Below are 27,010 nucleotides of genomic sequence, written 5' to 3' on the forward strand. Positions count from 1 at the left end.
TAGTGGCATCGGTTCGATAAGGTGCGTCTCAGTGTTGTAATTGCATTCCATGGGCGGAGGGGTGGTCGTGACTGATCAAGCGCTGAAAACCAAAAGAAAGCAACAAACCAAAAAGATGGATTGGTGCAATGGGCAATGGAATGAGAGAGTTGTCAAAAACGAAATAAATACAAAAGTAGGGGGTTTTATTTTTTGTAAATAAAGTTATCGCTTCTATTCTGGTTCAAATTTCATGTGTACAAAGTAGTGTGTGCAAAATAGGGTAAGATAAATGATACATATCAAAATAAAAAGGTTAATTAAACGATATAAATGCTACTCGCGTTCGCTACTCGATAATAAGATATCTATATATGATACCATAATGAAGTCAACTTGTTATCATATCATATGTGTAGTAAACTAAAGATTGACGGGGGAAATGGAGGAGTGGATGGATGCAGTGTCTGCATGTGTTTTTCTTCTTCTTTTCCTTCAGTGTAGAGTCGCACTCATCCCGATCCACCGCCAGGTTTAGGCGGCCTCGACTGCATTTAACATTCGTATCCGACGAAACTCCTTTCGATGGAAGAAATTAAACTTTTGCTTTTGCTGGAACATCATCTTATCGGTCATCTTGCGCAGGACAGGTGGTGGTTTTGCTGTTGGACTACTGTTGTGCTTGCTGCTGCTGCTGTTGCTGGTATTACTGAGTGGTGTTGGTGGCTGCATTAGGATGTTGAATATATGCTTGCTGCTGCTAATAGTTGTTGTTGTTGGTTTAGAGTTGAAGCAAACCTGCTACTTCTTGCCCTTGGTGGCCTTCTCGGCGGCCTTGGTGACCTTGCCACCGGAAGCATCCTTGAAGTTAACAGCCTTGATGACACCGACAGCAACGGTCTGCCTCATGTCACGGACGGCGAAACGACCCAGAGGGGGGAACTCCTGGAAGGACTCCACGCACAGAGGCTTGGAGGGCACCAGGTTGACGATGGCAGCATCACCAGACTTGATGAACTTGGGGTTCTCCTCAGTGGTCTTGCCGGAACGACGGTCGACCTTCTCCTTGATCTCAGCGAACTTGCAAGCAATGTGAGCGGTGTGGCAATCCAGCACGGGGGTGTAGCCGTTAGCGATCTGGCCAGGGTGGTTCAGCACGATGACCTGAGCGGTGAAGTCGGCGGCTCCCTTGGGGGGGCTGGCCTTGGAGTCACCAGCGACGTAGCCACGACGCAGCTCCTTAACGGACACGTTCTTAACGTTGAAACCAACGTTGTCTCCGGGAACGGCCTCAGTCAAAGCTTCGTGGTGCATTTCCACGGACTTGACCTCAGTGGTGATGTTAGCCGGGGCGAAGACGACGACGCATCCGGGCTTCAGCACACCAGTCTCCACACGACCGACGGGTACTGTTCCAATACCGCCGATTTTGTACACATCCTGCAGGGGCAGACGCAGGGGCTTCTCGGTGGGACGGCTAGGGGGCAGGATGGCGTCCAGAGCATCGATGAGGGTCTTGCCATCGGCGTTGCCCTCCTTGCGCTCAACCTTCCATCCCTTGAACCAGGGCATGTTGGTGGAGGGTTCCAACATGTTGTCGCCGTGCCAGCCGGAGATGGGCACGAAAGCGACGGCAGCTGGGTTGTAACCGATCTTCTTGATGTAAGAGGACACTTCCTTCTTGATTTCCTCATAACGGGCCTCGCTGTATGGGGGCTCGGACGAGTCCATCTTGTTGACACCAACGATCAGCTGCTTGACACCCAGGGTGAAGGCAAGCAGAGCGTGCTCACGGGTCTGGCCGTTCTTGGAGATACCAGCCTCGAACTCGCCGGTACCGGCGGCAACGATCAGCACGGCACAATCAGCCTGGGAGGTACCAGTGATCATGTTCTTGATGAAATCCCTGTGGCCGGGGGCGTCGATGATGGTGACGTAGTACTTGGCAGTCTCGAACTTCCACAGAGCGATATCGATGGTGATACCACGCTCACGCTCGGCCTTCAGCTTATCCAAAACCCATGCGTACTTGAAGGAGCCCTTGCCCATCTCCTGGGCCTCCTTCTCGAACTTCTCGATGGTACGCTTGTCGATACCACCGCACTTGTAGATCAAGTGACCGGTGGTGGTCGACTTACCGGAATCGACGTGTCCGATGACGACGATGTTAATGTGAATCTTTTCCTTGCCCATCTTGGATTACACGAGAGCTGCACGTGCATGTTCGTATGCGTGGTTGTGTGTGGGTTGGTACGGTTGGTTTTACAGGTGGGAAACAGCGTGCGGGGGGGAGAAACAAATGGGGGGGAAAACAAATCGTTAGCAATCATTGGGTTAACATTAGAATTAATTACTATCATCAGAGTTAGTGGGTAAAAAAAACTTTCATTGCCTGCTGCACATAAACTTTGATTTCATTCTTTAATCTATTCGACTTTCGACTTGTTTGCGTGCCCTCAACCTAACCTCAAACACTGCCGCACCGCACAAAACGTGTTTTTTGCTCAGCGATGTGCTTTGAGGTTAGGCTGAGGCGCATGTGCTGGTAGTGGTGGAAAGTACCGGACGGGGCAAAGGAGGGACGGAGATAGTGACTAATTGTTGAACGGAAAACTACCACAAAACGTGCAAAATATATATGCAAAAATAAAGAAAAACTTAATTCTCGATTTTTTCAGTGATTTTGGTATTTTTGCTATCGTCAAAAATCTTCAGTAGCAGAACTGAAAGGTAATCATCATGGAAAATCGAGAACCTCAATATGCGAAAAGAAAGTTCTAGCAAATTTTTTTTTATATCTCTATATTCGCAAATGTGCTAATCTGGAAATGCCAACGTGTATGTGTGTGGTGTGACGCTTGTTGCCGGCCGGAGGAAGAAAGATAGAGAGAGAGAAAAATGGCGGCGTCCCATGTCAGTGTGTATGTGTGTGTGTGTGTGACTTACACAAAGGCAAATGATCGCCGCGGTGGCACATTTGGAAAAATGGGAGAGGGACGATAAAAAAAAATGTCTGATCAAGATGAGAGAACTGCATTAGGCAGCCATTTTAGGAAAAACCTAATTAGGCGAAAGAGAAGTATTGAAAACTTTCATAGAATGGCATTTCGCAAGCCGCCGAAATGGTGCCATCAGACATTTCGCGTGTTGCTAGGTAAGATTTTTGCCCACTTGAGTCACACCACTGCAACGTGGTCCGCCATTTTGGATGTATACGATACATATACGAATAGAAAGCAGAAAAAAATATGCGAGCAAGCAAGCAGCACGTTTAATCTAAAATCAGAGAACGTTCCAGATGGAGCCATTCACGTGCTAATTACCACCAAGTGGTGGATGACCCCTGACCGCGTGGGTGTGGCAGCGAAACTGCAAAAATCACCACATTGCGGGGGCGAAAATGCGGCAAGATATGCCGGAAAACCATAATTAAATTGCATTGCTTTGGCAAATAAAACGGAAGCAGGTCTTTTGCTTGTGCCGACTGCCACGTGTTTGCTTTTCGCTCGGTTGGACACCACCTTTCACTTTGCAACTCGTGGTTGGAGGTTATCTCACACACAGACACCGAAATATGCACAGATTAGCGTCGAAACTGCATATTTGTTTATTAATTGTTCGTTGGCTGCAGATTCACTGCACAATTCACTATTAATTACTTTCTATTACACTATAACCTCACTGATGAAACTTACTCTCGAATAAGTTGAAATTGGAAATCACGAAGCGAAGTCGGCGACGGATTTGAACAAAGTGAACGAGAATATCCGGGGCTTGCTCCGAGGTTAGAATCGAAAATGTATGCATATGTATATCGAAGTTATTTTTTGATAACTAGTGTTTGGTCACACTAAGGTTAACTGTCAAAAAGCTGTCATGTTTTTAGCCGATATTTAAATCCCATTCGTTGAATGGTCACTTTATTTCTTTTTAAATTAACGTAAATTTAAAAGTAATGTTTTTAGTTTAACGCGGTTTTCTTGTTACCTACAAAAAATTCTATTAAAGTTTAAGAAAAAATAAAACTATTTATATTTCTGGTCTATTGGGAAATCTGATTAAAAGTTTGCAATATACTTGGGAAAAATATATTTTTTATTTATAATTATATTATAATTGTATAATTAAAATATTGCATATTTAAAAGTTAACAAATATTAAAAACTTACTTGAAATTTTAGTAAAATAAATGATGTCAGGGATTACAACACATATTTCACTATTTGGCAATTGAAAACTTTCAGCTTGAATAAAATTCGCCTCTTTTATTTAAAGGCAACGTAGAAAGCTTTTTCTTGCAATTGCTTATCTTTGTGAAATAAATAAATGCATTAGTCAGATTCGAAGCAAAGTAGATAAGAACTATTTTGTTGAGTATGGTTAGGAAATATATTTTGCTAATGTTAGGTTTTGAAAATGTTCGGCCTAAAAATAAATTTTTAAGTTTTTAGTAACATGATGCATTAATTTGTAAATATAACGATTTTATTTTTATTATTTATTTAATTTAAAAAGCTTATTGTGACTGGACTATTTAGCCTTTTCCTTGTAAAACAGCTGGTCACACTAGACGAATAGATGAGAAGGCGACGTGGCGAAAGAAAGAAAAGTCAAAAGCAAAAGCAAAATCGTTTGTCAACCGGTCCGGTCGTTCACAGTGTAGTAGACGGCTGAGAGAAGCTAGTTTAGTTTTATTTGATAGCGTTTTAAACGAATCTGAAAATATAGCAATATGTTGCGCCTGTCAGCAGCTGTGCTCCTTCTTGGCTTTATCTCCATCGCATCCGGCGCCGAGCAGGACGTTCTGGAACTGGGCGACGACGACTTCTCCTCCACTTTGAAGCAGCATGAGACCACCTTGGTTATGTTCTATGCCCCCTGGTAAGTCTATCTGGGATTATATGGGTGGTGCGGGGCGTGGCATTGCGTGTGAAATTGGATAATCAGCTTGTTGCGTCTGCATTTTAATTGAATTTCGCTGCCGCCGCAGTAGCCGGCACTTGGCCTACAATCGAACCTAAAGTACACGTCAGCGTTACCCGGCAATGAAGAAAAACCGTAAAGAGATGACTTGCGAGTGTTGGTGTCGGCCATTTTAACGATTTGTGCGCCCAGAAGTTAAAAATTAACAGAAAACACCGGCCCATGATGAAATATTTTGATAAATTAACCATTTTTCCCATAGCGAATGGAGCGAACCCTTTGTTTCGATTCGTAGCCAGCACCAATTTTAGTTAATATCTCTACTAAATTGAGCGGAACAATTAAACTTATTCCAATCCAATGCGCCGCATCTAGTCTATAATTGAAGTTTAAATAGTAAAGCCCACTAATATGATTTCCATCAAATATTGATGTGGAAAAATAAACACGTACCCCAACCCCATCCGGCGCAGTATTTGTTGCCCATTCATTAGCGGGGGAAACAAAGAAAAAAAACCCACTTGGCACTTGAGCAATGAACTTGCTATGCAAATAAGTGGTGCTTGTGGCTTGCCGGCCGGCGAGCCTACGCTCTGTTGTTGGGGGAATTATAATCCCCATACGGCATATACAATACCTTATCAGCGCACAACATAAGTAGTTTTAATTAGAATTGGCTCTTAATGGTGGGGAGAACGATAAGAACTATGGTATGTCCCGTCCCGCACCCAACTTTAATTACAAGCCAGCTAGTTGAGTTAAATTTCGGGAACTTGTCTCTCCGCTGTCTTGATAAGAAATGAAGAATTACTTTGTTGTGTATCCCCGAAAGTTATACATGACGTGGTCTTAATGAAATCTTATTTCTTTAACTTTAGGTGCGGCCACTGCAAGCGCTTGAAGCCCGAATACGCCAAGGCGGCTGAGCTCGTCAAGGACGACGATCCGCCAATCAAGCTAGCCAAGGTCGATTGTACAGAGGCCGGCAAGGAGACTTGCAGCAAGTACTCGGTCAGCGGCTACCCCACACTGAAGATCTTCCGTCAGGATGAGGTCTCGCAGGACTACAATGGACCGCGCGAAGCCAACGGCATTGCCAAGTACATGCGCGCTCAGGTGGGACCGGCCTCCAAGCAACTGAAATCCGTTGCCGAGCTGGCCAAGTTCCTGGACACCAAGGACACTACTCTGTTCGGTTACTTCAGTGATGTTGACTCCAAGCTGGCCAAGGTGTTCCTGAAGTTCGCCGACAAGAACCGTGAGAAGTACCGCTTCGGACACTCCAGCGATGCCGATATCCTGGCCAAGCAGGGCGAAACGTAAGTGGGAGGACGAACTCAAGACTTTTTCCATGTTTATATATATTTTATAAGTGTTAATAAATCGCGTTAAGTAATGCTTCTGTTACCAAAACTAGACAAAAGCCATAATTGGGAGAAAGGTTTTAAAACAAAATAATAATATCTTGAAAGAATATTTAATCGTTAGAGTAGCCAGATATCTTTGTAAGAGCTCTAGTTTTGTATTAGTAATAAAATTCTTTGGTTTTTATCTTTTTCCCTCACAGCGATAAGATTGTGCTGATCCGTGCCCCCCACTTGAGCAACAAATTCGAAAGCTCCACCCTCAAGTTCGAAGGCAGTTCCGAGTCCGAGCTGATCACCTTCCTCAAGGAGAACTAGTAAGTCGACTTGTTGACCCTTCCTTCCACCGAATATTTCTAAATTCCGAAATCTTTTATAGCCATGGTTTGGTGGGCCACCGCACCCAGGACACAGCCCGCGACTTCCAGAACCCCTTGATCACCGCTTACTACAGCGTCGATTACCAGAAGAACCCCAAGGGAACCAACTACTGGCGCAACCGTGTTCTCAAGGTGGCCAAGGAGTTTGCCGGACAGATCAACTTTGCCATCGCCTCCAAGGACGACTTCCAGCATGAGTTGAACGAGTACGGTTACGATTTCGTCGGTGACAAGCCCGTGATTCTGGCCCGCGACGAGAAGAATCTCAAGTACGCCCTGAAGGAGGAGTTCTCCGTGGAGAACCTGCAGGACTTTGTGGAGAAGTTGCTGGCCAACGAGCTGGAACCCTACATCAAGAGCGAGCCCATTCCAGAGTCCAACGACGCTCCCGTTAAAGTTGCCGTTGCCAAGAACTTTGATGATCTTGTGATCAACAATGGCAAGGACACTCTGATCGAGTTCTACGCCCCGTGGTGCGGACACTGCAAGAAGCTGACCCCCATCTATGATGAGCTGGCAGAGAAACTGAAGGACGAGGATGTGTCTATCGTGAAGATGGATGCCACTGCCAACGACGTGCCGCCAGAGTTCAATGTGCGCGGCTTCCCCACTCTCTTCTGGCTGCCCAAGGACTCGAAGAACAAGCCCGTGAGCTACAACGGCGGTCGGGAGCTGGATGATTTCATCAAGTACATCGCCAAGGAGGCTACCACAGAACTGAATGGCTTTGACCGCAGCGGCAAGCCCAAGAAGACCGAGCTGTAATCTGTAGTCTATAATGTGTATCCCGGGGGCAGTACATCCTGGACGCCAACTAGCATTTCCATATTTTTGTAAAATCGAATGCATTCTCTAAAATACTTCAGCAAAATTGTATTAAATTATTTAATAGTGATGAGCGAATGAAAACAAATTGATGTGTCGCAATAAAATGAAATCTTTTAATTACTCAATAATTATTTTTCTTTTGATTTTCACTTTTGGTTCTCTCTTCGTTCAAGTCCTCCCAATGCTCATCCAGCATTATGCGGAACCAGTCCGCGACGAAGGTGTACTGGTTGCGGCCTTCGAAAGCCCTTTGGGCCACCTTACCGGTCTTGGCATCGTATTCAAAGGTGTATACGGTGCTGGGGTTGTCGACGTGGACCATCACATTGGAAATGCAATTTAATAAACGTGCCATAAAGTTGCAACAATAAAAAGCCGCAATAGGATCCTGAAAACAAAAAGTTTTGTATAGTTGGAATGAAATGGAGGAAGTTTAACCATAAACTAAAAATGACTAAATGAGCCTTCAAAATTGAATTTTTTGAATATTTATCTATAAAAAAACACAAGTGCTTCTACACGTATTTGTTTAGGTGCTAAAACGCAGCACAAACATTAAAAAAAAACTTGTATTTGCTTATCAGATTAATCATCCTCGCAAATAGTCTGTTTATGGTAAGACTTCGGCCTAAAGGGTTAATGAAACTTTAAGGGGTTACTAACCAATTCTTTGCACATTTCACCAGCCCCTGTCCTCTTAATAGTACTGACAAAGGCGTTTTCATCCCGATGAGCTATATACATGTTGTCCAACTTCAACAAATATGAATCAATCCACCATTTGATGGCATCGGTGCGATTGTGGTGCGCCCACTCGTTGCGGTTCATACTGTCCTGCCGGAGTTTGAGGTCCGTCCATTCAATGGCTGAAACACTGTAGAAAATTGATGAATAATATGGGAAAAATGTCGTACTACTTATTGTTACTCACTATTGATTTGGTTTTATTTCGGCCAACACCGGGGAGTCAAATATTATGGTCTGGTCGTTTAAAGTTAAAGTAAACGCTGCGTTGAATCGGTTATTTTCGTCGGACATATCTCTAGAACAAGGCTGTCTCTGTCCGTTATCTAAAGTAGACCAAAATCGGTTTTATTATTCTCAGTGGAGGTTGCTATTTAAGGCGAAGGCTGCGAAGGAAGGCACGTACCGGACAGAACCTGCATGCGAAGATTTCTAATCCAGTTCGCCTTCATAACACGTTCAAGATTATCTTGGTCAAAGTTATCGGGTTCGCATTTTTCCAAAACGCAGAGGTAGAGGGTGCCTCTGAATCGCGTAGCTCCCAGCGTCCATCCGTATTTGTTCTCGAAGGGCGCAAACATTATAAGCTCCAGCACCTCCTTGGGGCAAACGAAAGCCGCGTTTACCACCACGCGCATATCAACCACTTTCAGCAAACTGGACCGCATGCTCTCAATAAACAATAGCGTGTTGTCGATCGTTTCCTGTGGCGGCTTTATGGGTACGACTTGGCGCTCCTGGTTGCGAAGAGGTAGTGGAAACCTCTTGGGAGGTGGGATAGCTATGTAGCGCATCCGATCATTGTTATTCTCAAAGCTTCCGAAAGGGGAAATGGAGTAGGAGCCGATGCATTTGGGACTGGTCACATTAGGAAAAGTCTTTTTATCCTCCTCCGGAAAACTATGAGCGTCAATATTGGTCAAGATGGTAGGATTCATCTTGTTAAGACTTGTTAAGATGTTAAGACTTTGTTGATGTTCGTCAGTTCGCGGAAAAGGAACGCGCGTCGTTTTAAAAATCGTTTGACATTTATCGGCTCACTGTACCGGCTCTTTTTGAGCAGGGCTGCCACGTTGGCCAATGCCGGCACCTGTGGCAACGCTGTCTGCGCACATGTTTAAATTCGCGTGTTTTGGTTTTGCTCTTCATTCCCTGATACTTCTACGGCAATTAAAAGAGGGCGGACAAAAAGACAATTGACTAAAATCACAATATTTAGTTGGCCGGTTAGCGAGAAGATGGAGGTAAACGCTAGCCAGGTACGGTTTGGCGTACAGCGATTGTTAAGGCTAACCGAAAATGAGACCTCTGACAACGTGTTCGCCGAGAGTCTACAGAAGTTCATTAAAAAGCAGGTGGGTGCTGATTGGACTTGAAACTGTCTATGAACTGGATCTTCTTAAACATTTTACATTTGTTGCAGAAATATGTGCCCCAGGATGTGGAACGCCTATTTCGGTCGCTCAGCGAGCAACTACCTGTGGCGGACTACACGATTCCCATAGCCATTAGCTTTGAAGAGCACTTGCTTCTACTGCTCTCAATGGCTCTACGCTGGGACCCTGCATCTCAAAACTTACAACAGTATCAAATGCAATGTGCAGCCTTAGCCAAGCTTGTGAATTTCTCCGTGGATGCCCAGCGGTAAGTTTTCAAACAAAACAACGATGTCAGGCCTTAAAAATGTCTATTTTGTGTAGATTTGCCAAGAGCTACTTCCACAAGAAGCCTGCTCCCTTCGAGAAACCTCAAAGCAATGGCACTGCACCAACAAAGAAGCTACGGAATGGGGACAGTAGCCGAACACTGGAGGATTTGGACATTATCCGCTGTTGCTACCAGTTGCTTCAAAGCGATACAGCCTATTTCCGGGAGTTATGGGACTGGTCCACTTTCATATCCACCTCTGCCAACTCAACTCCTAAATGTCCATTGTCACAGCTGTATTCCAACCACATCATGGCGATGCTTACCAACATGAGCGCCCCACAGCTCAGTGCCTTAAACGCGAAAGTACCTACACAAACTCTGCTGGATTTCGATCGTGAACGCGTCCAGGCATGGAATGAGCCCCATTTGACCTATAACCCGGATGTCTCCGATCAAGTACTGACCCTGCAGTTAACGGGCCTCAATCAGGCTGTGACCAACATCGATGGCGTTTTGCTGCCAACTTTTAACAAGGAGAATCAGGAATTCTATGCCAGTACAGATGGCTGCTACGACCGCATTGTGAAGGTAGACTCCACTGTGGTGAATCTGAAAAGCATTGCCTTGGGTGTGGCTGCCGCCAAACCCATTTGCCTATCCGGACCGGTGGGATGTGGGAAAACGACACTGATAGAGTACTTGGCGCGCAAAACTGGACGCATCTGTCCGAAGCCAAAGGAAGTGGAGAACAGGCAAAAGGCACTGAAACAGGCTGAGGAGGAGGAGCAGCTGTTGACACTCAAGACCAAGCCAAAGAAGAAACCAAAACAGACCGGCGAAAAGCGAAAGCTGGACGATGTGCCAATCGAAGAACTGCTTGATCTAAGCGAGACGACTCAAAAGAATGGTTTCCTGCGGATTCAGTTGGGAGATCAGACGGATAGCAAGATGCTGCTGGGACAGTATCGCTGTACGGATGTGCCCGGCGAATTCGTGTGGCTGCCAGGAGTGTTGACTCAGGTGAGTCTTCCATTTCAAGTTCACTTTCAAGTTCGTTCTAAAGTATAAATGTTTTTAGGCCGTCATGAATGGTTACTGGCTGTTGCTCGAGGACCTGGATGCAGCCACTCAGGACACCTACACTATACTAAGTAGTCTGTTGGAGCGGCAAAGTCTAAGTGTTCCCGGTTTCCGAGACTCTGTGAAGATCGAGCCAGGGTTCCAGTTGTTCGTCACCGTGAGGTTGGAAATTTTTTTTATTTTTTAAATGGAACTGTTCTTTAAAGGATTCCTTTTTTTCAAATTTTCAGAACCAACAAGTCTGCCAGCAATTCCAGCCAGAAATCGCTCTACTCCCTACTCGACAAGTATTTGTACACCATCAACATACTGCCTCTGTCTCGCAATGAACTCTGTAAAGTGGTCAGTACCAACTATCCCAAGCTGGCGACTGTGGCCAACAGAGTGGTGGACGTCTTCCTTACCTTCTCCAGTGGCGATCACTCATCGGCTGATAATTTGAGGCAACAGGAATCTGGGGATAAGGCGGACAACACGGAGAACTATGTGGCCCTGCCGTTCGAGCAGGTTACCCTAACGTCCAGTCCCAATTCAGGACGGTTGGTGTCCACCCGTGACCTTGTGAAGCTGTGCCAGCGTTCCAACGCCCAGTTCTCGGTGACCAGCGCAGAGTGCGCGTATTTTGTATTCCAAAACGCAGTGGATGTGTTCTGTTCGTATCTGCCTCACAGCAAGGAGAAGATCACACTAATCACAAGCATCGGGGCCAAGTTGGGCATCATTCGCTCGAGATGCGAGCATTTCGCGAATGAACATAAGCCAGATGTGGAGTTCGGCCTGGAGCACATTAAAATAGGAAGAGCCAAGCTGCTGGCCAAGTCGGATCTGGAGGATACTGAAAATAGAGAGACGACGGAGCAGGACGTCAAGCGCCAAAAGCTGACCCAGCAAACGAAACGAGCTATCGGCAAGATTGGAACCAAGAAGTCCACCTTCTCGTTTACGCGACTGGCCAGCTGCATCCTGGAGCGGATTGCCGTGTGCGTGAGCCACTCCGAGCCCGTGCTTCTTGTTGGCGAGACCGGCGTGGGTAAGACCTCATCCGTGCAGTATCTGGCAGAGCGGACAGAGCACAAACTGGTGGTGGTGAACATGAACAACCAGTCGGATGTCTCCGATTTGGTCGGCGGCTTCAAGCCTGTCGAACTGAACTATGTACTTGCCCCTTTGCGATTCGAGTTCGAGCACCTGCTGTGCGAGACCTTCAATGCCGAGAAGAACATGCAGTTCCTGCGCATCTTCGCCTCCCACTACAACAGTGGCCGCCACTCTGTAATTATTCGGATGATGATTAAAATATGCCTCCAGGTGGCCAACAATCCTGATCTGAAGCGCAATCACCTACTGCCCCGCTGGCAGTCCTTGGGTGACAAGCTGCAGAAGCTGCAAGTGCAGCTGGACAAGAGCATCAACATCTCGTTTGCCTTCATCCCAGGATCTCTGGTGAACTGCATCAGCAACGGGGATTGGGTTCTGCTCGACGAGATTAATCTGGCCTCTGCCGAAACCCTAGAGTGTCTGTCCACCATTTTGGAGCCCGAGGGATCCGTCGTACTGCTGGAGAGAGGTGACTTTACGCCCGTTAAACGCCATCCAGATTTTCGGATCTTCGCTTGCATGAATCCCAACACGGACATTGGCAAGAAGGATCTGCCAGTGGGCATTCGCAACCGCTTCACGGAGTTCTTTGTGGACGAGCTGACAACCGATGCGGATCTGAGTCTCCTGGTGAGTGACTACCTGGCCAACACTGGCATCCAGCGCAAGTCCGTTCACAGCATAGTCCAGTTGTACAAATCCCTGCGGCGTCTGTCTGAGCTCCAGCTTAACGATGGCCTGGGCAATCGTCCGGTCTACTCCCTTCGTACTCTATGTCGCAGCTTGCGCATCTGTGCCCGGAACTTGTGCGGCTCCATTGAGAGGAATCTGTACGAGAGTTTTTGCCTGAGTTTCCTCACCCAGTTGGATCCAGAGTCGCATCATGTGGTCCTGCTACTCATCCAGAACGCTCTGCTTACGAATGCCAAGGCCGTTCTTAGTAAACAACTGCCCCAGCTTGGCGACAACTATTTAGAATTCGAGGGCTACTGGATACAGCAGGGCAACCTGGAACCGCAAGCCTGCTCCCACTACATCCTAACGGACAGTGTGAAGAAGAATCTAAAGGACCTGGCCCGCATCATATCGATTGGCAAGCTGCCCATCCTTCTGCAGGGACCCACCAGTGCCGGCAAGACCAGCTTGATTGACTTTGTGGCCCGGAGAAGTGGCAATCGCTGCCTGAGGATCAACAATCACGAGCACACGGATCTGCAGGAGTACATTGGCACCTATGCGGCGGATCTGGATGGAAAACTGACGTTCCGGGAGGGGGTATTGGTGCAGGCAATGCGTCATGGATTCTGGATCATATTGGACGAGCTGAATCTCGCGTCTACGGACATTCTGGAGGCCCTTAACCGCGTGCTGGATGACAACAGGGAGCTGTATATAGCGGAAACCCAAACGCTGGTCAAGGCTCATCCGAATTTCATGCTCTTCGCGACCCAGAATCCTCCTGGACTCTATGGCGGAAGGAAGACCTTATCGCGGGCCTTCAAGAATCGGTTCATAGAGCTTCACTTTGCCGATATACCGCGGGGGGAATTGGAGATTATCCTGGAGAAGCGTTGCCTGATCCCGCCCTCGTACTCCCGCAAAATGGTCCAGTGCATGGCGCAGCTCCAGCAACATCGGCAGAACACCGCCAAACAGGTCTTCACCCTGCGAGATCTCTTCCGTTGGGGTAACCGCTATACCCATGCAGACAAGTCCCTGCACGGAGATCCTAAATACGACTGGAACCAGCATCTGGTGGAGGAGGGCTATCTGGTCCTGTCGTCCAAAGTTCGCTCCCAGGAGGAGCACGAACTCATTGAGAAAACTCTGCACGGGAACTTCCGCAAGAAGGTGGACCTGCAGCTGCTGTTCGACGTCCAAACCGAACGGGAGAGCTCCTCCATGGTGAGCAGGAAGATCTTGGACGCCATAAGAAACTTCAAGCTGCGGGCTGATATTGTTTGGACGAGGAACATGACCCGCATGGCCGTCCTGACGGCCAAGGCTTTGGAATTCGATGAACCCGTCCTGCTGGTCGGACCAACGGGCTGCGGAAAGACCACTGTGTGCCAGCTGTTGGCCAGCATTGCGGACGTTCGCCTGCGAATCCTCAATTGCCACATGCACACCGAGGGAGCCGACTTCCTGGGCGGTCTACGTCCCTGTCGCGGCCAGGACTCCACGCAGCTGTTCGAGTGGGCCGACGGTCCCTTGATATACGCCATGCAGGAAGGCTCTTACTTCATGGCCGATGAGATATCCCTGGCCGAGGACTCTGTGCTGGAGCGGCTGAACTGCGTTCTGGAGCCCGAGCGTACAGTGCTGCTGGCGGAGAAGGGCGGAGTGGCCGAAGTGGATGTGAATCCAGACTTTGTGGTGCAGGCGAAGCCCGGCTTCCAGTTTCTGGCCACGATGAATCCCGGAGGAGATTTCGGCAAAAAGGAGCTCTCGCCGGCTCTCCGAAATCGTTTCACTGAAATCTGGTGCTTGCCTTCGGACAACAAGGAGGATCTGGTTGAGATTGCCTACAACTGCATGAGTCGACCGGATGACAAGGGCATTCAAGGAATCGATACCCACAAGGTAGCCCAGTTCCTGGTGGAGATTGTCCTGTTTATTCGAGATTCGAACGAAAAGTTCAAGTTCTCTGTTCGGGACATCCTGGCCTGGGCCAATTACATGGTCAGCAACGGGAAGCTGAGCTTTGCCGAGCAGGCCATCTTTGGATTGGAAACCATTTTCCTGGATGCCCTGGAAATGCTGCCACACGAATCTCAGGAGCAGGTGGAGAAACTCAAGCGTCGTGTAACCCAAGAAGCCGTCAAACAGGCGGCTTTAATTCTGAATGAGAAGTTCTCCTTGGATGAAGTCATCCAAAAGCGAGGCCATGAGGTCCAGTTCGAGGTGGAGAGATTCGGTATTCATCCGTTTTTCATTGAAGTGAACCAGGATCCGTTGATTACGGCTAAGAGGGACTTCTTCTTTGATGCGCCAACCACCAAACAGAATCTGTTCCGGCTGCTCTCGGCGCTGTCGCTCCAGAAACCAGTACTCCTCGAAGGTCCTCCTGGTGTGGGAAAAACCTCCATTGTCGAGAGTATAGCGGCAGCCATTGGCTACCAGATAGTTCGCATCAATCTCTGCGAGCACACCGACCTGGCGGATCTCTTCGGTACAGACTTGCCGGCGGAGGATAACTTGCTCGAATCGAAGGGAGAGTCATCTGGTCGCCAGATGGGCAGCTTCGTGTGGCGCGATGGTCCATTGCTGGCGGCTCTGAAAGCCAAAAATACGTGGATTCTGCTCGACGAACTGAATCTGGCTCCTCAGTCCGTTCTGGAGGGTCTCAATGCCGTGCTGGATCACCGTGGCGAGGTCTACATTCCAGAGTTGAACAAGAGCTTCCACTTGGCGGGCAGCACGCGCATCTTTGCCTGCCAGAATCCTCTGAAGCAGGGCGGCGGCCGCAAGGGATTGCCTCAGTCCTTCCTGAATCGGTTTACGAAAGTGTATCTCCGGAAGCTTTCCACAGAGGATCTGCTCCACGTCGTAAACATAAAATACGGAAAGTACTTCGAGGAACTGAAGGGACATTTCCTCAAGCTTGTGGATGGGAACGCGCAAGGGAATCTGTTCGATATCTTCGAGAAAAAGGAATCAATTGACGCCCCAAATACCTTCGACTTGGCGGATCGATTGGTGCGGTTCTCAGAGCAACTGGATCGCGGTGTAGCATCAATGGAGTTTGGCTACAAAGGTGGACCCTATGAGTTCAACTTGCGTGACATTCTCCGGTGGTGTGATCTGCTGCACAATCCCCAGACTGGGTACATCATGGAGGGGACTGCCTCCTGTTTCCAGACAGCTTTCCGTTCCTTCCTGCTGACCCTCTACGAGAGAATGCAACTGGTCTACTACCAGAGGATGCGCTGCGACCAGGACAAGCTCTACATAAGGAACGCCTTCTCTTCAACTTTCAAATGCAATGCGGAGGAACTGAATTCCATTTCAGAGGATGTTTCTCTCTACTGGACAGCCGACAAGGTGTACTTCAACGATGTGGTGCTCGAGCGAGAGCAGAGAAAAGTCCTGGACCTGGCCACCAGGCAGGAGGAGGGCCCTCTGCTGCTGGACAGCCAGCGTCAGCTTCTGAAGCAAATAGTCGAGACTGTGCACATGGAGAAGCCTCTGCTGCTCTGCGGATCCACGGACAGTGGCAAGACCAAGCTGATAGATGCCCTGTGTATGCTGTCCAACCGGCTCTGCAATACGGACATCATAGATGACTCTGTTACTGGTAGCTTCCAGCAGGTGGGTCTTCTTCATTCAGTGAAGACTTGTCGCTAATAGTTTCCATTTCCTGCAGATCGACTTGAACCGCCACCTGGAGGTGATTTACAGGAAGGTGGAGATCCTAGTCTTTGCCAGCGTCCAGCGGGCTTATGTGCAACATATCCATCCAGAATTTGCAGAGAAGTTGTGGAGCTACTGGAGCAGATACAATGGCTTGGCTAAGATTACAGCAGGTGAGTGGAGAATGCCCGAATCCTTAGTGGTAGTTTCATACTATAACCTTCTGATTTTAGAATCGAAGCAACATAGTGTTGCCGATGAGTTGAAGGTGTTCAGTGACCGGTTGGCAGCTCTTGGCCGGATCATCAAGCAGTTGGAGCAAACCCCAAAAGCCTGCTTGGTGGAGTCTTTCAGGGATCTGGAGGAGACCAAGAAGCAACTGCTGGTTCTGCAGGCATACATTAAAAAGGCCGATTCCCTGAACACGGGTGGATCTTTTGAATGGGTGGACTCCCGCATAGTGACCTCCCTGAAGTGCGGACAGTTTATTCTGCTGGAGCACGTGAATCTGTGCTCCTCGGCCGTTCTGGACCGCCTGAATCCAGTCTTCGAACCGAATGGAAGCTTGCTGATTGCTGAGAAGGGAATAAGTGCCCAAGATAGTGCCGAGTTGGTGAGAAAGTCGCCCAACTTCCGTGCCTTCTTGACGGTGGACCCCAAGAACGGTGAACTGTCGCGGGCTATGCGCAACCGTTGTGTGGAGTTATCCCTTGCCAAGGATACCTATTCGATCGATGACATGCGGGCCTTTGTCCACGAGCAGGGAGTGCACCAAACGGAGGCAATCAATTGCATTCTGCACATCCACCAGAGCATCTGCCAGCTGACGGAGTTCAACAGCTACTCCATATCCCATCTAACGCAATTCGCTTTCCTGAGCGCCGCCTACAAACGGATTGGCTACCAACTGAAACGGGCCATTTATGTGGCCGCCATGGAGGTGTATGTGTACTCCGCCAGCACTGACTTGATGGGCTACGGATTGTCCTACTACCAGAATAAACTACGAGAAGTAGTTCTCGCCCAGACTGAGTTATTCGAAGAGGTTTCTTCAGAGCAAGATGACCTTTTAGGCGATGTCATACTCAATTCTGGAAACCTCAACGATTTGACGTTGATCAAGCTGCAATCGGTTGCCCTGAAGGTCCTTCTCAGAAACTCCGAGTCGGAGGAAATTCCCCAAAAAGAGCTGGCATCCATTTTCCACAAGATGGGGGACCTGAAACTGGATCATCTGAATGTCCAGCAACTGTTGCGCTACTTCCTTTACATATTGTACGAGTCGTCGGCTTTTGGAGACTTGGAACTGAGGCATCTCTACCTGAACTCTTCGCTGGATGAGAACCCTTTATTGCAGGAACTATCCCTGAAGCTTTTCTCCTGTCTGAACAAAAAAAGTAAAGTTGTAAAGGCATCTCTGGGCCACCTTCCCTGGAATCGCAGCCTCTTCCCCAGACTTCGAGATTATTCCACGAAGGAAGAAGTGGCTGGACTAAAGGTCCTTAATCTCAGTGCCTTGCTTTTATCCCGGTTGCTGGTTGCTAAAATACCGAATGATTCGGGAAGCGGAGTACAAGCGATGAGTGCTCTTCAATACTCCCAAGCTCTTAGGAACCAGAAAGTGAGCACAAAGTACTCGAATGATTTCCTCATGAACCTTTCGAGCTTCCTCGAAAGCTTGCACACATTCTTGCTGGAAAATCTGGAGGAAATCAACTTGGATTTGAAGCAGTATACCCAGTTGGTGACCCGTTTCTATTGGTTCAATCGCCTGCTGGTCACTGCCCAGCAGAAGCTCTTGTACAACAACGAACTGCATGTGCCGCTGATGCACAAGCTGGTGCTCCACTTCCAGTGGATACAAAAGCATTTGCTGGAACGCCTTCTCACATCCCCTGCACAGAATAAGACAGTGTCTCTGTTGCGGGATAGTTGGTTGAGAATCACCAGATACGTTGAGGAAACCAAGCGACCTCTGAACGTGTCCTGCAAAATATACTCAAAGCAGTTTACTCAATTCCAGCCTTTCTATCAGGATCAACAGGTGAAGTATTGGATTAAAATCTATCATATGTGTTACTATAATATCTTCTATATTTTATAGATTTCAATCTACACGGATTTGGAGAAACTGGAAAAGTTGCTAAGTGTGGTTCCCACATATGGCAGTTTGGAGCTCAACGCTTGGATCAAGAGGTGGTTGCTCCTCCAGACGGATGAGGCTCACAAGTGGCGTTCCTTCTTGCGCCACCACACCCAGGGTTTCCAATTAAAACCCTTCGAACTGACGGGTCAACTTCAAAATGAATCCTTGCACATCGCCCTGCAAAGACTGCAAACGAAACTAAAGGACCTTCAAGAAACTGGCCCAGAAAACGGCTTGGACATCAACTTAGATCTCAATGGTATTCAGACCTTATTGGAAGGCGAAACGGAGAAAGACAGATCCTATATTCATCCGGATAGTGTGGCTTCCAATTCTCCTCCACTTCTGATTGCCGCCTTGAGAGAATTCTTCATGGAGCGACTGCTGACAGGAACTGTTTCTGAGGAGTTCGATGAGCAGGTTAATCCCCTGTACACGGAGCAGTTGCTAGCCCTAAACAGTAACCTCTGGCAATGCCTGAAGACCCTCGATAGTCCTGATTACTCTGAGTTTAGCAAGGCTTGGAGTGAGATGAAAAAGGAGTTGAAAGAGCTGGAAACCCCGCAACACTTTGGAAACTTTTTAGAGAAGATTAGCAGTAGCTACAAGGGATTGCGCACCTATCAGAGGCAGTACCGCAACTCTCTGCAGAGCTATCAGCTGGAGAACCTCTCTACTCGATTGGATTGCGTGCAGGGACCCCAGGAAGAGGACTCCACGGATATAACCAGTCGCTACAGCTACCAGGGTCCACCCTTGTCGGGTGTATTCCTGGCCCTGATTTGTCAATCCAATGGCCAGTTACGATCGGTGCCTCTCAATGAGTTGCAGGAATGGCGGTCCGCTCTGCAGAAAACCAGGAAACTGCTCTGGGAAAACTCACACCTCTTGAACTCCAGATTCAGCGAAAGGGTCAACAACCTGGCACAGGTCCAGGAAAACACAGGCCAACTGCTGAGGGAGCTGGAATACGTTGACCATTTGAGTCGCCAGGAACAGAAACCCAACGAGGGCTTCGAAAACTGTACCAAGGAGTTGGAAGGCATCGTCGCAAATCTGAACAAAGGGGATCTGGACTCTCTAACCACAGCCTTTGAGGTCTCCTTGGCCAGTGCCTTGTTGGGAGCCCTGGAGCTGTGCCTGCTCACCAATGCTCCACTGATCGATCCCGTAGAGAAGAATCGCCTGAAGAACCTGTACATCGCAGAGGATATTGACTCCCTGAGTACTCTGGGTACTGCCTATGATTTTATGAAGATCGCCATGAAGTACCGACACTTTGGAGAGGAAACCTGCAGCGAACTGGATGCCAGGCTGAAGGAGGCTCATCAAAAGCAGAAGCAGCTCTCCCAGAAGTTGGCCCTGCGTCCGGAGCAGTGCCTCTATGCTGCCCTGGTCCAGGATCTCACTCATTTCCTGCAGTCCAATGGCGACTGTGGAGTGCTTCACAAGCTCTTCCTGTTGCTACGCTCCGAATGGAGCAACTTCCAGGGCGACCATGCCGTCACAGGTGCTCAGTTGAAGAGCAGCCACGAGGCTATTGGGAAACTAGAGCTCTGGCTGGCCAATGCCCAGAGATTCGTGCATCACACTCTTTCGCGTTACAGCTCCTACTACCAGGACTTTGTGGCGCCCATCAAGTGCGCCGTAAACCAGATGCGATTCGGCTTGGAGAAGCTCAAGGTGATCTTTGCCAGAGTCCAGCAGGCAGGCAGCGTTTCCCTGGCGGAGCAAATTCAGGAAACCATAGCCGACATTGTCCAGTTCCCTTCGCAACAGCCGCTCGTAATCCGCAATAGCAGGCTGTACGGATTGCTCTCTGAACTGCCGCACAGTGAACACGACTACTTCCGGCTGCTGAAGGCCAAGCTGAGCGAGCTAAGCAACTACATATCCCTGGGGAAGGTGATTGATGAGGCAACCTTTGCCGCCTACGATGACGCCCTGGGTATCTGCAACCAGACTTGGCAGCAGGAGGAACAGCGCCGCTGCCAACTGAAGGCTGAGGCGGAGAGCTTGTACGTGACCAAGACCAAGGGCGGAGTCGAGAGCGAGGAGCTGCTGGAGCTGCAGGAGATCGAACAGAACTTCCCCACCAATCTGGACGAAGACTTTGCCGAGTTCGTGGCCCAGCCCACCTTGGAACAGGTTCTGAAGCTGGACAAGAAGGCCAACGCCAAGGCGAAGCAGGCCCAGATTGTGAACGAGGAGGACTACGCCTTCCTGGCCCGCAACTTTGTCGAGGTGATGAGCAACCACACGCCGGTCTTCTACAGAGAAGCGCCGAAGGGGTCGAGGCAGTCGGAACTGCAGTTGCTGTCGCCCTACCAAGCTCGCTTCCAGGTCTTTGCCCACCTGCATGGCCACTTTAGGAAAGCCCTGGGCGCCAGTCTCGATGAGAAAGCCTGCAATGGACTGGCCTTCGGGTTGGCGCTTCAGCAGCGGCAGATCAAGGACATCGAGTTGGAGGACGGAGATCTGGCTGGAGGGCTGTACGATTTCTACAAAGATTCCAACATCAGCGAGATCCAGAGCTGCCTGGACGTAATGGTTCGAATCGAGAAGAGGGTCCAGGAGCAGCTGGAGCTGTATCCGGAACACGCTGGCCTGGCGGACATCAAGCTGGTGATCTCGCGCATCCGACGCTTGCCAGCCCACGCCTCGGTTGTTCGTTTCAACACGGGCTTCCAGCTCCTGAGGCAGAAGCTGGCTCTCTGGAACGAGGTGGCTCACAGGAACAACAACCTGGTGACGGAGGAAACAGAGGTGGCCGAGTTCGTGCAGCGCTGGACAAGGTTGGAGCTGCAGCACTGGCGCAACTGCCTCGGCCAGACGGCAGCCCAGGTGGAGCTGCAAGCCTATCGCTACTGGTTCTTCATCTACAATCTGCTCCAGCAATTCCTCCACCAAAAGAAACTGGACCAGTCCTATACCGACATCAAGTTTGCCGAGCAGCGCTTCGCCCAGGAACAGCTGCTGGATGCCCAGGATCTAGGTGAGGCTCAGCGCCTCGAACTGGCCCAGGTAGTGCGCATCCTACGCCAGTTTGTGGAAGCTTCGTGCTACGGCGACTTCCACATCCGCCTCCAGTTGCTGCAGGGCTTCGAGCTGTATCTGCATAATGTGGAACGAGCTGGACGGATCGAGGGACTGCCTCCGCTCATCGCGGCACTGCATAATCTCCAGCTGTACTTCTCCCAGTTTGCGGGAGAGATCTCGGACTCGGTGAAGTCCCGCCGAGCGCCCATCGAGAAGAAGCTGAAGGAGTTTGTGAAGATCCAGAGCTACAGCAAGGACTTGAGTTACTTCAGCATGAGGAACAGTGTGGCCTCCGTCCATCGCAACCTGAACAAGTTCCTGAAGGAGTTCCGCCTGACCCTGCAGGAGAAGATCAGTGAAGTGTTCCAGCCGAAGGATGCCACCGCCAAGGACTACACCTTTGGCAGCGACAAGGGAAAGGGCCTGAGGAACTACAACAAGATCAGGTATCTGAACCTGGATCGTCAGCACTTTGTGGCCAGCGAGAAGCTCCTGGAAAAGTATTCCATTCCGGCGGAGATTGCGGCTGACAATTCGCTGCTCCAGAAACTGGACAAACACTTCCGCACTGCCCGTCACGTGGTGAAGGAGACCTTGTCCCAGGTTCCCTATGGGGAGCTGATCTACGATCTGGACGACCTTCTGGCCAGCCAGCTGGAACGATGCGAGCACCTCCGATCGCTTAATGTGGACCGCACCAAGGAGCGCCCTCAGCAGAAGCAGGAGGCCAAGCAGATCCTCCAGCAGAAGCGAAAGGCTCTGACGGACCTCTTCAAGATGCTGCATCGGCTGGGCGCCAGCTACAAGAGTGGTCTCCTGGAGCTCTCGCTGCGAAACGAGTTCGAGGACTTCCAGCTGCCACCCTACTCGATTCGAGTCATGTTGCCCCGCTTGCATCCAACTGCCCAGCAAATGGACGACAACCTGGACCTGTACTACATGAAGAGCGTGTTTAAGCTCAAGCTGCTGCAGAACATCATGCTGACCCGACTCTCGGAGCTGGGTCCTCCCAACATCGAGCGCATCAAGGGCTTTGCCGTGGATCTCTTTTTGTTGGTCCAACAGCAGCGGGAGCAGCTCTCTGGATCCACCAAGGAGCTCTTTGAACTCCGCAACTCCCTGGAGAGTTTGCGGAAACTGGCCGCCATTGCATCGCAACCCGAAGCAGATTCTCTGGCCTTGAGTTTCTCACAAAGCGCCGATGAGGCAGCCAGTCTGAAGCGCAATCTCTGCCGGATTCATTACGTCCTCAAGCAGTGGCAGCTGCTCCTGAGCTGTGCTCCCAGTTCATTCTCCGAGAGCAGCGAAAACAGTGTGCTGGTAAGGAGCGTGCCACTTGCCCAAGGTGAACTCCAGGATCTGAGCAAGCAGATCCTCAGCAGCAGTCAGAAGCTGCTGATCGAACTGAACACCACCAACTTGGAGTTCCTTTCCAATGATAAGCTGAAATCCTACAGGGATGGCTATCAGCAGATCCTGGACACCATTAACAAAGTCCTTCAGTTACTCCGAGCCGGACAGAAAGATCACTTCCCCCTGGCGCATCCCCTGCTGGAGCTACTGGACAGCCTGAAGTCTGAAAAGACAGAGGCTATCAGCCCCGAAGCCACAGATCTGAGCAATGCGGATACGGAGTTGGCCAACATAGCCCACAGTGTGCTGATATCCCTCCAGAAGATCTACAAACAGCACTCCAAGTCAGAGGAGTCCGAGAAAGAGCCGGAGGAGTCCTCAAAGGAGGCGCTGCGGGAGCAGCACTTGAAAAAGTGTCTCACTGGGGAGCTCACCTCGGATTGGCAGTTGCTCAGATTACCCCGTGTCCTCGGCAAGCTGTCCAACGTACTGCTGGTGCTGAAGCACTCCAACTCCAAGGATCAGGAGAAGCTACTCTGCGTGAAAAGAGCGATAAGTTTGTTGCCCATTTTGGAGCAATACCAACTGCTGGCGGACTACCTTCTGCTCCAACAACTGGCCACCCACAAAGTGTCCGCCAAGATGCTGTCCATTGTCCTGACCGTCTTTGTGGAGATCGGCAGCAAGGGCTTCTGCGTCCCCCCCGATCTGATGCAGGACGAAGAGGGTCAGTCCAAGCAGGACTCGAAGAACGGCGAGGGCTTCGGCCTGGAGGATGGTACTGGGGAGAACGACGCCTCCGACAAGATCGAGTCCGAGGACCAGCTGGATGATGCCAAGAGGCCGGAGGACCGCAAGGACGAGGGTGACAAGCAGGAGCCCGACTGCAAGGAGGAGAAGGGCATAGAGATGAGTGATGACTTTGATGCCAAAATGCAGGATGTTGAAAAGCCCGAGGAGGACGACAGCGGTGAGTCCGACGAGGAGGACGAGGAGGACCTCAACAAGGAGATGGGCGAGACTGAGGAGGGAGCCGAGAAGTTGGACGAGCAGATCTGGGGCGATGATGAGGAGAAGAATCCCGAGGACGAGGAGCCAGAGATGGACGAGGAGGACCAGGGCAAAGGTAGCAAGGACGAGAAGGATGCACACAACGACCTCGATACCAAGAACGATGCTGCCAAGGAGGATGGCAAGGATGAGCACGAAAAGGACGGTCTAGATGCAACAAATGAGCCAAGCGGCGAGGACAAGCGCAAGGAGCAGGCTAAGGACATTGACGACATGAAGGATCCCGAGATGGACGAGGAGCAAACCAACGCCATGCACAATGAGCTGGAGGAACCCCCCGAGCCGGAGGAAATGGACTTGGGCGACATGAACAACGTGGATGAGGGCCACGAAGATCCGGAAGAGCACGGCACAGACGAGAATCCCTTCGACATTGACGCCATGAAGGAGAATATGCAGCCGGCTGAAGAACCGGAACAGGACGACCCCGAGAATCCTGCCGAGGATGAGCAAGGGGATGCCCAGAGTGATGGCAGCGACTCCGAGGAGGAAGTCGCCGGCACTGAAAGCAAGCCAGGCCAGGAAGATGATGACAAGGGCCAAGAGGAAACTGGCGAAGAAGAAAAGGAGGAACCAGAGACACAGACTCGCGGCGAGGTCGAGGAAGAGCCTCAGCCGGAGGCTGCCCCTGAGGACACCAAAGAGGATGAAGAGAAACGCGAGGAGAAGCCGGAACAACATACACAGTCCAAGGACAAGGCCAGCAAGGAGGAGAACGTCCAGTCTGTGCCAGAAACTGACGAGAGTAGTTCAGCAGACCAGGTGCAGCAGCAGCAGGATCAGGACATCAAACAGGACCAGAAGATGGATGAGCAGGAGACGGGAGAGGAGAAGGATGGCGTTGGACAAGCCGAGAATGATGTAAGTTAAATGGCCACCAACCTTTTAAAATCTGAATACAAAAACAAACTATTCTTGCAGACCAATGATGGCGGCCACCAAGGCGTCGCGGAAACCCAGGAGACTGTTTCCCAAGAGGAGCGCAAGAACGAAAGGCAAACGCAGGAGAAGCGCAAACAAGGACAGACGAATGAGGAGCGAACCTTAGGTAATCCATTAACCCCAAACTCTGCTAGTTTCCATAACTAATCCAACTAATCCATTCAGGTGAAGCTGAGAAAAACAAACTGAAGCAACTGAAGACGATTGACCAACTGAAGGAGTCCAAGGACTCGGAAGAGTCCGAACCCCAGCAGCCAGAGTCCTCGGAACAGGCAGAAGCAGAGGAGTACCAGCACGTGAAGGAGCCAAAGAACAGCGACAAGACCACCCTGGACAACGCCACGGAAGAGCAATCGAAGAAGGTGCAGCACCAAGAAGACGAACCGGCTAACGAGGATGAGAACGAGGCTGAAAACCCCGAAGAACTGATGGAAACTGAGGAGCCAGCCAACAATCCGGAAGAGGATGCTCCTCTTGAACAGTTGGGCGCCGAAAAGACAGAGCAGAAGTCCGAAAAACCGTCCAAGACAGAGCAGTCCAAGGAGCGTCTGGAAACACCCGAGGGCATGGAGATCGAGGGTGAAGTGGTACCCACCATGACTGTTCCTCGCAGCGCAGAGACCACGGCACACAGCAAGTGAGTAGCGCTATGGCTTTCTCTCCATGTGGAGTCGACTAACCAAATCTTCTTCCGTGCTTAGCATTGAACTTCTGCTGGACAAGAGTTCGCACGCGGAGGACTTGACCTCTGCAGAGCAAATCGAAATGAGGCAACAGTACCATCAACAGTTGACCTCTTTCCGGGGGGTGAGTTAATAAAAATCTACTTCGTGAACTATTTCTGATGATTTGATGACCATTCTAGGCCCAACCCCAGCACGAGGACTACGAAAGCTGGCAGAGCATCTCTAACCGAATGACGCAGAACGCCCGCGAGCTTTGTGAGCAGCTGCGTTTGATCCTGGAACCGACGAAGTGCACACGTCTAAAGGGCGACTATCGCACCGGACGAAGGATCAACATGAAGAAGATCATTCCATACATTGCCTCTCAGTTCCGCAAGGACAAGATTTGGCTGAGGCGCACCAAGCCGGCGCAGCGTGACTACAAGATAACCATCGCCATTGATGACTCCAAGTCTATGCATCATAACAACTCCAAGACCCTGACCCTGGAGGCCATATCGCTGGTGTCGCAGGCCCTGACGTTGCTGGAAAGTGGTCGTCTAAGCATTGTGTCCTTCGGCGAGGCGCCACAAATCGTTTTAAACCACACTGAGCAGTTTGACGGTCCACGTCTGGTCAACGCCTTGAACTTCGACCAGGAGAAGACGAAAATTGCCGGTCTGCTGGATTTCATACGCACAGCCAACACGGAGGAGAGCGGCTTGGGCGGCGATAATGGCCTGTTTGAGAATCTATTGCTCATCCTCAGCGACGGAAGAAACATATTCAGCGAAGGTGCTCAGAAAGTGAAGAACGCTATCAAGCTGGCGCGATTGCAGCGTATCTTCTTGGTCTATATAATCATAGACAACCCGGACAATAAGGTGAGTAATACAAACATTATGAGCTCTTCAGATTTTTGTATATATTTTTGTATTCTGTTTGTAGAACTCCATTTTGGACATACAACATGTGGCGGTGAACGCGGATGGATCCGTGAACATCAGCTCATACCTGGACAGTTTCCCCTTCCCGTACTATGTGATCGTCAGAGACCTGAATCAGCTGCCTCTGGTTCTCAGCGAGGCCATGCGGCAGTGGTTTGAACTGGTCAACAGCGAGTAGATAATAGTTTGTAATACCATTTATAATTCAATTGTATAGCACTGTCACTAATATTAGGTGTATGTAGAAACCTTTTAGAGATAAGACGTATGAAATGAAAGCATATATTTTTTTATTTTTTCTGCAAGGACTCTGCAACTTAGACTTAAGCGAAAATGTTATATGAATTTTCTTTCGTTTCCATTAAACTGCATTAAATCAATTTATGTTAGTAATGATAGCCTATTATTGATAAATATTAAGGGGTTTTTTTCGTTTTATTGCGCTGTA

The 27,010-nt window shown here is 49.6% G+C and overlaps 4 protein-coding genes and 1 non-coding gene across 5 annotated transcripts; 2 read left to right on the forward strand and 3 right to left on the reverse strand.

Annotated features, from left to right (window-relative positions):
* Positions 1-183: 183 nt before the first annotated feature.
* eEF1alpha1 (eukaryotic translation elongation factor 1 alpha 1) lies at positions 184-3,818 on the reverse strand. Its single transcript, XM_070279108.1, has 2 exons — positions 3,675-3,818; positions 184-2,189 (listed from the first exon to the last, which is right to left on the reverse strand). Exon 2 carries the CDS (start codon positions 2,170-2,172, stop codon positions 781-783), a length of 1,392 nt encoding a protein of 463 aa, XP_070135209.1. The 5' UTR covers positions 2,173-2,189; positions 3,675-3,818; the 3' UTR covers positions 184-780.
* LOC122321294 (small nucleolar RNA snR61/Z1/Z11) lies at positions 2,651-2,725 on the reverse strand. Its single transcript, XR_006246067.1, has one exon. It is a non-coding gene; the product is annotated as a small nucleolar RNA snR61/Z1/Z11 (small nucleolar RNA).
* A 755-nt stretch (positions 3,819-4,573) lies between the features above and the next one.
* Positions 4,574-7,602, forward strand: ERp60 (disulfide-isomerase A3). The gene is made up of 4 exons (XM_017253055.3): positions 4,574-4,860; positions 5,781-6,221; positions 6,470-6,583; positions 6,646-7,602. Exons 1-4 carry the CDS (start codon positions 4,712-4,714, stop codon positions 7,409-7,411), a joined length of 1,470 nt encoding a protein of 489 aa, XP_017108544.2. The 5' UTR covers positions 4,574-4,711; the 3' UTR covers positions 7,412-7,602.
* Positions 7,566-9,261, reverse strand: cuff (cutoff). Its single transcript, XM_017253056.3, has 4 exons — positions 8,625-9,261; positions 8,406-8,544; positions 8,138-8,348; positions 7,566-7,862 (listed from the first exon to the last, which is right to left on the reverse strand). The coding sequence occupies exons 1-4, from the start codon at positions 9,154-9,156 to the stop codon at positions 7,596-7,598; spliced, it is 1,149 nt and encodes a 382-aa protein (XP_017108545.1). The 5' UTR covers positions 9,157-9,261; the 3' UTR covers positions 7,566-7,595.
* A 34-nt stretch (positions 9,262-9,295) lies between these two features.
* Positions 9,296-26,957, forward strand: LOC108133055 (midasin). Its single transcript, XM_017252729.3, has 13 exons — positions 9,296-9,573; positions 9,642-9,862; positions 9,919-10,888; positions 10,947-11,110; positions 11,179-16,357; positions 16,413-16,572; positions 16,633-18,443; positions 18,504-24,869; positions 24,930-25,056; positions 25,116-25,587; positions 25,652-25,757; positions 25,816-26,499; positions 26,564-26,957. The coding sequence occupies exons 1-13, from the start codon at positions 9,457-9,459 to the stop codon at positions 26,738-26,740; spliced, it is 16,554 nt and encodes a 5,517-aa protein (XP_017108218.2). The 5' UTR covers positions 9,296-9,456; the 3' UTR covers positions 26,741-26,957.
* Positions 26,958-27,010: the final 53 nt, after the last annotated feature.

Source organism: Drosophila bipectinata, chromosome 2R (assembly GCF_030179905.1).
Source record: "Drosophila bipectinata strain 14024-0381.07 chromosome 2R, DbipHiC1v2, whole genome shotgun sequence".
NCBI classification, from domain to species: Eukaryota; Metazoa; Arthropoda; class Insecta; order Diptera; family Drosophilidae; genus Drosophila; species Drosophila bipectinata.

Coding starts and splice junctions, on each gene's coding strand:
- eEF1alpha1 (XM_070279108.1), bottom strand. CDS start 2,172: ATGGGCAAGGAAAAGATTCACATTAACATCGTCGTCATCGGACACGTC.
- ERp60 (XM_017253055.3), top strand. CDS start 4,712: ATGTTGCGCCTGTCAGCAGCTGTGCTCCTTCTTGGCTTTATCTCCATC. Junction 6,222..6,469: donor CTGGCCAAGCAGGGCGAAAC/GTAAGTGGGAGG, acceptor TTTCCCTCACAG/CGATAAGATTGTGCTGATCC. Junction 6,584..6,645: donor ACCTTCCTCAAGGAGAACTA/GTAAGTCGACTT, acceptor AATCTTTTATAG/CCATGGTTTGGTGGGCCACC.
- cuff (XM_017253056.3), bottom strand. CDS start 9,156: ATGAATCCTACCATCTTGACCAATATTGACGCTCATAGTTTTCCGGAG. Junction 8,545..8,624: donor TCGCATGCAGGTTCTGTCCG/GTACGTGCCTTC, acceptor GGTCTACTTTAG/ATAACGGACAGAGACAGCCT. Junction 7,863..8,137: donor GTGAAATGTGCAAAGAATTG/GTTAGTAACCCC, acceptor TTTTGTTTTCAG/GATCCTATTGCGGCTTTTTA.
- LOC108133055 (XM_017252729.3), top strand. CDS start 9,457: ATGGAGGTAAACGCTAGCCAGGTACGGTTTGGCGTACAGCGATTGTTA. Junction 11,111..11,178: donor CAGTTGTTCGTCACCGTGAG/GTTGGAAATTTT, acceptor TCAAATTTTCAG/AACCAACAAGTCTGCCAGCA. Junction 25,758..25,815: donor AGTTGACCTCTTTCCGGGGG/GTGAGTTAATAA, acceptor TGACCATTCTAG/GCCCAACCCCAGCACGAGGA.